The 12,423-nt window shown below is 35.2% G+C and overlaps 1 protein-coding gene across 2 annotated transcripts; it reads right to left on the reverse strand.

Annotated features, from left to right (window-relative positions):
- Nucleotides 1-288: 288 nt before the first annotated feature.
- On the reverse strand, nt 289-7,506 carry LOC120015751 (protein DETOXIFICATION 43-like). Of its 2 annotated transcripts, none has more exons than XM_038868299.1 (14): nt 7,373-7,506; nt 5,926-6,099; nt 5,450-5,571; nt 4,692-4,970; nt 4,379-4,569; nt 3,440-3,575; nt 2,553-2,649; nt 2,321-2,421; nt 2,066-2,229; nt 1,444-1,515; nt 1,071-1,187; nt 889-984; nt 671-792; nt 289-547 (listed from the first exon to the last, which is right to left on the reverse strand). In XM_038868299.1, the coding sequence occupies exons 2-14, from the start codon at nt 6,000-6,002 to the stop codon at nt 484-486; spliced, it is 1,638 nt and encodes a 545-aa protein (XP_038724227.1). In that variant the 5' UTR covers nt 6,003-6,099; nt 7,373-7,506; the 3' UTR covers nt 289-483. The 2 variants fall into 2 exon arrangements, with proteins under 2 accessions (XP_038724227.1, XP_038724226.1); XM_038868298.1 differs by lacking the exon at nt 7,373-7,506 and adding an exon at nt 6,194-6,348.
- Nucleotides 7,507-12,423: the final 4,917 nt, after the last annotated feature.

Genomic DNA, 12,423 nt, shown 5'->3' on the forward strand with positions numbered 1-12,423 from the left:
CAATTCAGAAGAAGAGTTAAGAGTCACCTTTTCACCCGCATTAACTTCGACACATGAATACCTATTGCTAGTATGGTGCGGACTGTTCTGACGGTCCGAGATTTACTCCCAGAACATGATGGGCTGAGTGGGCTGGACGGCCTAGGTGGGCAGCTAAGTGTTGGTGACGAATTGGTACTGTTGCTGTGATTCAAAGTAGGATTGTGACTATCAAATCCTATCTTCCGAGAATGAATTCTTTGCAGTTTTACTTTCTACAAGGCTCGTTCATCATAAGAGACCATCACCAAGAACAACAAATTGAAACATCTCAGATTGAACTGCACTGGATGTTAAAAACCATATGAAAACATCTACAACCATATTAGTACAGAAGAGGTCTGAAGAGAGGATATTTATCGGATATCAAAAGCCAAAAAAAGGAATAAAAGAAAGGCAGTATTGGGTGCAGAGTTGTATCCCTATGGTACAGAAATTCTTGATTTACACACTCTCCGACAAAAATCGACCTTTAAGAAAGCGCCAAGGTCCAGTTCCAGTTCCCATCCTGCAAATTAATAGCAGATCCATATCGAATCAAAATTCAAGAGCATAAACTACAAACATTTCATCATGAAAACCCACAAGACACTTTTGATTTGCAATGGTTGCTACTAGTTGGAAAAGTTACCTCCATACACCAGCAAATGTACGCAGTACCATATAGATAGTTAAAGCAATCCAGATTCCAACAAATCCATTGCTTTTCGAGAGAACAAATAAAGATGCAATGCTCGCTATGGCCACAAGAACCTGAAGAGGAGAATGCAAACAAGAAAAGATTAAGCAGTTTTTGAGAGTGCAAGTCATCATCATTCCTTTTGGTGAGATTATGTTTTCTAAACTTACCATGGAGTATGCAGAATATGCATAGTCAGAAGCTCCAAAATTCACTCCATCAAAGACAAAAGCTATTGAATTGATTGGTTGTGTAGCTGCGACAAACTGTTTGATAGACGGAAGAAATTTCGTTTAGTTGATGAAAGCAGTACAAGGAATTTATGCTTTTGGAGATTGTGCAAACAAAATACCGGGATGGCTATGCCTATAAGATGTAGAACATTAACGTCTTTCGAAAAGATTCCTCCTCCAAAGTGCAAACCTGCTCCGACAAAAAGAGCAAGCCCTATACCCAGAACAAAACTCATCTGCAAAATAGTCATTTCTCAGATTAAGGCTCTAAAATAGTTGAATGGAAATGAAATCCTAGAATAAAGGAAAGGAATTCATAAGGGGACGTGGATTCATATTTTTTGTGAGTCTTGACAAAAAAATTTACTATGAGATGCAAATCAGAAGCAGCAGATGAAGCCAATTTCTGGATGTCGGCGTCTAAGAACATAAAGAAACCTACAAAAGGAATAAAGCAGCAGTCCACATTCCTCGAACCACATAACGGCATACCTGTAATACACGGGAGGCAGCAGCTGTCACCTTTTCATAGTCCCTCTCAGCAAATGCACTGGCCAAAATCGCCTACAAGTGAAGCAAAATATGAGTAAATAGAAAATCCTCTTACTGGTCTTAATTGGTATTGCAATAGAAAGTACGAGAAATATGCTCTGTAAAATTTTAATTCAAGGTTTATGTATCATTTGAAACACAAGGTGAGCAAACACTGTCAGAAGGCAGGTACTCGTCTTGAGGGATGGTTCATAGTTGTGGCTGCAAAAATTTATTTAATACTCTCCCCCTCCCATGCCCGCTCTTGATTAGCTAGTTGACATTTTGTCATGGTTATATATTGTAGTTTGATCCAACTGCCAATAGCTTGCATAGGCAACTTCTTCAAAAAATGGGTGGAACAAAGTGAAGTTTTATTCCTTTCATAGAGCTGTGGGACAGAGTGCATTGAAATTGCATCATGAAAACTATTCCAAACCTCTGTAGAAATACCACATTTATTTATTATGTTCTTTGATTATGTCTAAACTAGTTATTTGAGCGGCAGGATTATCAAATGATTATATACGTTACAACCACAAAATCACTACAAAATTTAGAAAATAGTGTAAGGTTTACTTACCTGTCCAGCAACAGCCAAACCATCAGCCAGAAGTGATGATGTCAACCAGACCTGCAAGCAAACCTGGAAAGCAGCCATAGGTGTTGAACCAAGCCTTGCAGCCTTTGATGCTGCCAAGGTCACACAGATTGTCACAGCTATTACTCTTGCTAACAACAGTAAACCTGCATCCCAAGCACAGAAATAGTTTTTTATAAGAATGTATAGAAAATCATTTAAACTTCATCTCAGGGATATAGGAAGAAATCCTCTGACCATTTTTGAGAAACCGACCAAACTGCAATTCCTTCACGCTAGGAGGTAAGAGGTCAACATCTTTCATCAGCCTCAACAAGAGGATCAGTGAAATCAAGTACCTAGAATGGTAATAATCAGGAAGGACAGACCCGTAAAGACACATTGCAATAAAAGAATTAAAACAAAATTTTATTTTGGAAAAGGCATAAATATCCAAAAAAGTGAGTAAGAGTACCAATGCAATACTTACTGAGAAAGAACATGTGCAATGGCTGCACCACTGACACCCAAGCGAAAGACGAAGATAAATATTGGATCCAGAATGATGTTTAATAAATCTCCAGAAACTGTTGTAGAAAAAATAATAAAAAAAAGAAAAGAAGTTAAACCTGATTTCAAGAATGCCCTGTTGGAAAATACAAATGCATACATTTATAGAGGTAACTTCATTTACTCTTTACAGCATTCCTTTCTGACTTGTCATATTCTTAGTTATATCCTTGTCTAAAATATATTTTCTCACTGCTACTACCACTCAATCAGAAACATTCCTCCATCAAAAATTTAAGGACACTGTTCTTCGAAGGTATAAAAGTGAATGATTTAAAATTAACCATGCAATTTCAAAAACCTTTCTTAACGCGGTATTAATAAACCTATTACTTGGCAAGAATCATAGTGGATAATTTATTCAACAACTCTTTTATGGTCATTATGTTCCTCTACTTAACTATAAAAGCTTTTACCACTCTCGGGTTTCATAAGGCGCTTAATTGATATTTCAAAGGAGTTGAATCAATAATTTCCTTGTCTACAGCAGGTAACACCATATAAGTTAAATCAATCATATGGGGCTTAATAGTGAACATTCGGCTGCTTCTATAATTTGTTAGAATATGCACATTAACAGATGGAGAAGTGGACATGCACTCACTATCACATATGTGCATGAAGAATGGTGCAGTCAGCTAACTAATCAGATTAGCTTTGCTTATGCGGGCAAACTGTTAAGCAAAATATATATTCCAGTGTAAATTATGTCTCTCTTTGCCAAATCATGAGGTCACTTAATTTGAGAGAACAATTTTAAGGAAGTCCACAAACAAGAACTGGGGGAAAATGGAAATCTCAGCTAACCAGTGGCATATAAAGGAGTTGTTGTATCCTTAAATCCTCGAAAGACCCCTTGCATGGCCAAAGATAGGAGAACTGCAGGAGCACCAAGTGATCTTAATGTCAAGTACTTCTGTGCAGGGGCTAGCATAGGAGAACCCTGTCCAGTAAAAGAGTTGTGGTCAATTGCCTATCAAATGCAAAGCTGGTGACAGCTCTATATTGCAACATTTTAGTAGTAAGAATAGACATCAAGTGGTACATTCGAATAACATGCATACAGCATTACTGCTCGTGTAGAGAAAAAATTGAATACATCGGAGTGAAATCATAAAGATGTCGGTGTCTAAGTGTGTGTGTTGCCCTTTCCCACTATTCATTGCTTCCCTATAAAAAAAAAGTAAAGAATATAGATGATACTGCAAATTTTCGCCTCTGCAATTTTACAAGTGTCAAAACCTGACTTAAAGGGAATCATTTCAGTTTTGGAATCAGATTATGGAGAACCGCTTCTCCATCCATGGGAATTTTTTCTTGCTCTGCAATGTTAGAAGTGGCAATACTTGTGCTAAGGAAATCAGCATAGCTTTAAGAATAAATTTGCATTAAACTTTCCAATTCATATCCACTGCATGCAAGCCATATAGTCATAAAAATCAAACCCAGTAAAGGAAAACTGGAAATCAATATTTCAGCCAAAAATCCATGTTTTATCTAGATAAGAAAATCTCAATGGCCTCAAAATAAATCACAATAGAAAGAGATGAAAGGGTAAGACTATTAGTTCTTTTAGCACCAGGTTTATTCATATAAACAACTGAAAATGTCACCAAAAAACTTCAATAATTAAACTGATTTTTTGAGTAGCTGGATAAAATGCATAAAAGATCAGAGGAAGATCCAAACAAGATGCATAGAGCATCAAAAAAAATTCTACCAATAAAAGATATGTAAGACACTTACAGATTTAACTCCCATAAGGGATAAGAGAGTTTTTGCCCCAAATATAAGGACAATTGCCTGCAATAAACCAAGAATTCCTCCAATAGCAAGTGCTGTGGATGCTGAGGGAATATGCCGCTTCTTATTGAACTTACGTTTGCTAGTATTGCTATCAATAACAGATGGAGACTTGCTCGTAACCACCTTGGAATCTGACGAAGAAATTACCCAAATCAGGGATCATAAAAAGTCTCTTTAAAGAGCAACTATTAGAAATGCCACATTAACTGGTGAAATCTAATGAAAATAAAATCTTCAAAATCTGAAGGAGTACCATCCTCTGGCATTGAGTCTTTTGTTCCACTGCCTGTAGCTTCACCTTCTTCAGACTTCATGAGCATGGCATTCTCAGGCATCGCCTCTTTCATCTCAACAGTCTTAACCGAACCCTTCTCAACGTCCTCCACTTTTGATGCTTTAGCATTAATTCTTGCAATGGTGTCATCCTCAGCAACAAAGGAAGTTGTTATACTGACCAGTGGGAATACAGTCACCCTTGAAGCTTGATTGAATATGGCAATAGAAACTCCTACAGCAGCCAGTTCCACAGGTCCTGTAATGGGAAAAATCTGATGTTCTAAAATCATAGAAACATAATATAAACCAAAAACCTTAGAACAGGTCCAGAAATTTTTCTCAAGGTTCAGAACTGTGAGCCGAAGTCAGTTCATGATATAGTTGGGAATCAAAAGAAAATTTTAACTTGGCTTTCAAGTTCTAGCATGTCTCCTTTTGAAGATGAAAAACGATAAAAGCATATCCAACATCTTAATAGTTGTACCTTATTGCCAATCAGAAGTCACTTCCAAAATCATATCTTCAAACATTTTACAAGTTACAAATTTAAATTCAAATAGCAATGCCCAGATGGTTGCTGTGTAGTGCTACTCCTAAGTCCTACCACGTAGTATCATTTTTAAGACAAATGAACTGAAACATCAAAAAGGCCACACTGTCTATCAACAGTAATTTCAGCATAAATTTCGATAACAGAAACCATAAACTCAAATAATGTAGAACATGAAAGCAGACCTAAATGACCAATGAATGCCGTGTCAATGAGAGAAGCAACTGGGTCAGCAGCTAAAGCTAGTGCAGCAGGAAATGCAATCTGTAGTATCTCCCGACCAAGTGAGTCCATCTTGAAAACATTTCTGGAATTACATTTGTAGAAGCAACGTTAGCTCATGAAAATATTTAAGTTTTACTTTCAAATGAGACGTGTCAAGTGACAACCAAGGTCATATACTTCTATCAACCAACTACAGATGAAACCTGCACATAAATTGAGACCGAAAAGAACGTATTGATTATCTCCTGGCTATGCAATAACATATATATCCGATTCAACAGGAGAATTGAAATTAATGTATAAATTTTCCTCAAATAAGTCTCATAAAAAACCCATCTGTATACGGCCTCTCACAATATCTCTAGATAATGTAAATTTAAGAAACAAAACACCATATGTGAAGTAGAACAGCAACTATTACACATTTTGATCTTACCTTGCATCTTTAAAGAAGACTAAGAATGGTATCTTCGGGTTGGTTTGGGCCGGTTGTAATTCCCTGTCCTCAGCCATCTTATTAATTGCTGAAAAACCTCAACTTTAGACCAACAACTTGATCAACTTATGGATCTGCCTCAAATTTCGAAGATCACGAGCAAAACTTCACAATCTGAAGATTAAAAGAGATCGGAATTATACAACCAATTTCAATCACAAATCCTATACATAATAATTCTTTCTTTCAACATTCAACAAAATTCTACCTGAAGAGGCAAGAATACATCTTCCCAACAAGAATATGCATACAATGAAGTTAAGTTCTTTGATCGAGATATTACGAATGGTATAAAAATGCGGTAGTAGTTGGGAAAATGCCAGAGCCAGTATTCTTAAACATTTAAAAATATATTTTCTTAATCAAGGTAGTTAAGCCTCCCTCAGTTCTGCAAACAGATATTTTAGTCAACCTTGTGAGCAGACTTTGACATTATTGAAATATGTGCAGGTACTTCCCTACCAGATGTACTTCCCCACCAGATTTTGGATTAATTAAACTGACTGAAAGGACTTAAAGTTTACCACAAAAAAAGACAAACTGAAGATGCGACTCTTTGCCTAGAATCTAAAAGATGCATATTAACTCCCCACTAAACATTATTCCATCAAGTATATTCAAAGCTAACAAGAAGTTTATAAAACTTCAGGGAAGCAGAAGATATTTTGAGCTGTCCGTAAAACTTTCTGACTAAAAACTTGGCGGACATACAATAAATCATCTCCAAAGACTCAAAACAATAAAAAAAAGAAGAAAAATACTGAGTTTAAAGGGCATAGGGAAGGAGAACTTGCTTGGAAATGTGGACTACTACATAAACAATGCATAGCCTCCCTCAGTTATGTTTTCCCTTGATAAGCATACAAACAGACACATGAATTCCCTAAATCAATTAAAAAAACAAGAGTTGAAAATGAAGGCTCTGTCCAAATGTATGCTGACCTTCCTTGTGAAGAAGATTTGTCCAACTCTTTTCTTCCCCAAATAAAGCTAAACTAGTAACAACCTACACAATTTTGACCCAAGGACTTATTTTAATTCCACAATTCCAGTCCTAAAATATGTTAAATTCATGAAAAAAGAAAAGAAGCTCTAAAGGTGGAACTGGTAACAACTTCAGGTAACCTTTGGACATTTAACCCACCGACACATGACATTGGAGAAAGAAATCCAAGCACAGATATTCAACTATAAGTAGTTTGGCCGTCCAAGAACTGCACCATACCAGGTATCAATGTACACGAATGTACGAATTTCCAAGCTTCATGTGTCCTAGATCAATGGAAAGCTTAATAAACAATAAATAATTGGATATACCTCCACTGGGTATATGTAAACTAGATGAACAACATGATGGGTAAAAATTAAATAAAGATAAAAAGGTCACCTGAATCATAGACAATCAGAAACATGGCGGTTTCCCACAAGTTCGAGGAAATCGCCTCGAGAAGTTAGGTCCTCAACCATGTGCAAAATAATTTAGAGAAAGGGTCGTCGTATGATTCAGAAGAATTAAGGGACGGAAACTCCTTAATCTTTTTGTCATTTTCGTTTTGGACTTTCGACTGCTAGCTGCATTGTTATGAGCTCCATTGCTTAATTAATTTCCGAGGACAAGGAATTGAGGAAATGCAAAGAGGGAAAAACAGTGATAAGTTGGCCTTATTATGGGCCCACTTTTGTCCATTTGCAAAGAATTCAGACTGCTTAATGGGCCGGGCCGAGTGGAAGCCTCATAATCATAGATTAATGGTGAGCTTTATTTGCACGGTTGCACCCCACTTTTTTACAATTACATCCCAATATATCTACACCCTATAAAATTTGAAAGGGTAATGTTAAAAACCCCTAAAAGTCCCCTAAATCTAAGAGTCATTGATTAAAAATACAAATATGGGGTCTACTTCACATCCAACACTCCACATTAAATAGGGGATTTTAAACATTATTCAATTTGAAAAATAACTTAACCACACCTCAAATAATTAAAAACTGACACATTTATGAAATACACCCCAAATAACTAAAAACTGCCACATTTATGAAATACACCCCAATGATACCAAGGTGAACAAAATCAAAAAAAATGATTAGCAAACTGTAGAGAAAACAAAGCTGGCTTATTTGCAGTAAAGAAGCAAGAAAAATTCCAAAAAAACTGCACCAAAACATATTCAAAATCTACATAAACGAATTCCAAAATTTTGTACAAAACAGCTCCAAAATCTGAATCAAAGCCACTCCAAAATCTGCATAATTCAGCTTCAAAATATGCACAAAACAATTTTAAAATCTACATAATACTGGACACAACTTAAGCTCTAAAAATTTGCACTAGGAAAAAAAGAATGGTGGTTAGCGAATGTGACACGGAAAACTTGTCCTAGAATTCTAGGATGATTTGGATTACTATTTTAGTTTAATTTTTATTTTGTTTAGAAGTTATTTGGTTAGTTCTATTCCTAGTTAAATTGCTTAGTTCTATTCCTAGTTAGTTTAGAATTCTTTCATGCCTTTAAATAGGCGTCTCGTGTAATTGTTATGGGATTTAGAAATATTAGTTTACTTTCCCTACAAAGTTTAATTTTGTATTCTTTTTCTCTTCCTTGTATTCTTTTCTCTTCCTTGGATGACTTCTCCAAAAGAATTGAGTCTGTATCATTGGTGTGGCAACCAAGGTGGTGAATTGGCCATTATTACTATCCATAATGGGGTTTTTTAACCTCGCCACAATTGGAACTCTTGTTCGTTGTGGTGGGATTTGTAATCTCGCCACAATCAATTGAGCAATCCTACTATACTCCGGTGTCAAAATGTCACTCACCGTCGTTCTTGAAGGAAAAGCTGTAGTTATTGATTTGTTGCCTCAAGCAAAGGACACTGGGAGGCTTAGATCAAGAATTGAATGTCGCAAGTCTCAGTTCGTCAAGAATTGAATGTCGCAAGTCTCTTATTTCTCTAACTCTACGCGCGTGTGAGAATAAAACCACTGCATGATTATTTATATATTCATTTATGATGTTGGGCTTGATCCGGATATGCTTCTCCAATCATAGTTAAACCGATTTTCTTTTTTTTTTCTTCTTATTTTTAATAATCATATTTTAACTTTTTATTACTGATAAAATGTTATATTACGTTAAATATTTATATAGAAATAAGTTATTGTATTATTTTACATTTATTTTTAAATCTTTATAAAATTTTACGATCTTACGATTCAATATTGTCGGCCTTCCGTCGATCTTATGTAAGATAACGATTTTGACAACCTTGCATATTGGGCACCGCTTTCATACTAAAAGAGTGTTTTTTTTTACCTACTCTTGTGGATTGTACTCATGTAAAATCTATTTTATCATGCTATAATTAATCATGTATTTAACTTTTCACTATTAAAATATAAGAGAGTTATCAAATTTTGAGATATTGGAGGAAACTAATAACTACTTTTTGACAAATGCAAGTTCTGATAATAATACTTCCATATATCATCACCTACCTATAGAATATGGGCTACCCAGAGAGAATGAAATCAAATTGAATGAAGCATTACCATGTAAGATTTAGTCCACTCGTCTTCTCTATTGTTGTTTTGGCTTTTAACTAATTTATTTGGAGATTTCGATGTTTATTACACTGCGTCAATGTCGATAAGCCTGAAGAGACGACAATGACCCTAAAATCGAGTTCCATCTCGTTCATGTCCAAGATCATGCCATGTTGACATGCGTCAAAAGAAACTTGTTGAATTTTCAAAGCCTTTTTACTTGATATTTATTATAATTTTAAAGTGCTCTGATGGCGACCTATAAGGCGATAAAATTCCGTTAATTACAGTTACAAATTTGTCTCTCTATTTATCAGTTAGACACACAAACACAAAATTCTTTGGGGAAGGTAAAAGAAGTCAAATTTCATGTCAAACTTTAGAAATATGGTTATGTTATTGTGTTTCTCCTAGCTTGTGAACTCATGATTTACTAATTCAAAAAATCACATAAGATCACACTGGGCTTCAAATGCAGCCCATTTGATTCGATATAATCAACTTTCAATGTGTATGTGAGCTGGCCGCATTTTTGAGATGGATGGTTCCTCATCTAAGTCATACAGAATGGGCCACCAAACTGCCAAACCCAATGTTTTCACACTTGGATTACATTGGGCTCGATTCATCCATCCAATGGGCTCCAACAAAAAGTATAAAAATGGACTCAGCCCAGCTTGTACTGCGGTCTTGATTTGTTCTCCCTCAATTAGTGGATTTGCAACCGACGTTGTTGGGTATTTGTTCATTTTTGTCTCAAGAGAATCGTCTTTGAATCGACTTCCATTCTTTCTCCACATATTGCCCCAAAAATTCAATTGTTTTTTTGGTCTTTTAATTCAAAGTTTTTGAATTTGTGGGAACTGAATTGAGTCTTTCTTTTATTCCGGCACTTTTGAGCCTAATTCATTGCAGGTCTTGTGAATCATGATGTTATTTGATTCTTTTTTTTTGTTATTTTAATCCAGACTTTTTGAGTTTGTAGAAACTGAACTCAATCTTTCTTAGTCCTGGACTTTAATTTGAGGCCGATTCATTTCAAGTCTGTCAATCATGATGTTATTCAAGCTAAATTGGGACAATATTCTGGGAACTCAAAGTCACAATCCAATTATGTATAATAGAAAAATCCAACCAGTATTATGGAATTCAAAACTTCACTTACATATTTCAAAACCCTTTCTTTTTTTAGTGATTGATAACAACATCATACATGTTTGCACTTTGAACATCGAATATAGATCTAGACTTGAGTTGCCAGGTTTGCGCGCACAATAATTTCCCACATCACAATATGATAGGTTGGGTCAAAACATTATGCATGGTCACAAGAATATTACTTTCAGTGAGAATTGAACTCATCACCTTCTAAATGAACACAATTTGACCCCAGAGAAATTCACCATTAGAATATTACCCAAAACCACTTGGTTTAGTTCAAAACCCATTAAACCCCAAAATTTCCAAAGACCTTTCAATAGGATCAAACAGTGTTATTAAAACTGGACTGCGCCGATCGATCGAACCGTAAAACTGGTGAATCGGTCATTAAATCAGCACGATTTTGTCAAAATACTAGTTATGCAAGTGATTCGGAAAAAATCAATCAAATCGGACAATTTTTCATAAAAACCGTTGAGCCGTACCGAAAAGATCGAACGGTTTTTTAAATATTTTTTAATTTTGAATTATTTATTAGCTATTATTAACTTATGATGTGAAACTGGATTTTTATATGTATTAGGTATATTATTCTGTATTAAATATGTGATTTGAACATGATTTTTTAATTTCTTAAATATTTTTTTATGGATGATCATATAATGTTATTATGATATTTATTTTTAAAACTATTTTTTAATTAAATCTGTATTGACCGATGATCCACGGATTGAACCAGTGACCTAATCCTTGCTCGGATCGATGCCCGGGATGATTTTTATAACATTAAAGTCAAAACTTGAATTTCATGAACTCACAATCGGAAAATATGAGAATGAAGAAATACCCACCAGAAGACAACATGAATGGAATGGAATGAAATCACAATCGATGTAGTAGAAGTAAGGTATTCTTATTATGTCACAAGAGCCAAGAAAGTTGGCCTACATTAAGAGGCAACAAACCAAGTTCACAAATACATTAACTAAATTCTACTCCATTCCTCATCTTGTTTTCCCAAACACAGCAATCCAAGTCAAGCTAGTGTGTGGAATTATTACTTGTTTGATCACATTTCCACAAATTAAAGAAGAAACAACAACAAAAAATGCACACGCAAATACCATTCCTTCACCACAATCTTACCCTTTTTCTCCTTCTCCCTTTCAAACTTGTGCCTAATAATTCACCTAAAATAGTGCTAACTTCCCTAACTTTGTCTACCAAATACTTAATTCACTTCTTTTTCATTGACATCACACTTAGTAAGCTAGCTATATTTTTGTAATGCCATCCATGGTTGGCCGGAAACTATATTTGCAAAAGCTTAATGTGTCAATCAATCTAAGATTTCATGGTAGATTAGAGGATATATAGAATAATTTGGTTCATATTACATATAGTCGATCAATCTCGTAATGTAGGCACATTTGTCGAACCAGTAAATTTGTGTTCTTAGATATCTCACTTGATTCCCCTTATGTTTATTCATTTGTTGTATACTGTCAATTCGCAAAATATATAAAATATATGTATATATGTATGAGTGTGTAAATGACACTCGTGCACAAGACTCCTGTAGTGTTTATCCCCATATTAGGATCAGGGACAAGTAAGATGTATGCAGACCTTATCCCCACATTATATGTGAAGAGGTTGTTTTTAGGAATTGAACATGTAACCTCTAGGCTACATCTTTTTTTTTTTTAAAACAAAGGTTTGGGGAG

The sequence above is a fragment of the Tripterygium wilfordii genome, chromosome 14 (assembly GCF_013401445.1).
Source record: "Tripterygium wilfordii isolate XIE 37 chromosome 14, ASM1340144v1, whole genome shotgun sequence".
NCBI classification, from domain to species: Eukaryota; Viridiplantae; Streptophyta; class Magnoliopsida; order Celastrales; family Celastraceae; genus Tripterygium; species Tripterygium wilfordii.

Bases quoted from the DNA above. Each gene is read 5' to 3' on its own strand.
- LOC120015751 (XM_038868299.1), bottom strand. From the start codon at position 6,002: ATGGCTGAGGACAGGGAATTACAACCGGCCCAAACCAACCCGAAGATA. The intron at 1,516-2,065 runs GTAAGTAAACCT...CTTCACTTGTAG, and splicing joins GTTTGGCTGTTGCTGGACAG to GCGATTTTGGCCAGTGCATT. The intron at 1,188-1,443 runs GTATGCCGTTAT...ACTATTTTGCAG, and splicing joins CTGCCTCCCGTGTATTACAG to ATGAGTTTTGTTCTGGGTAT.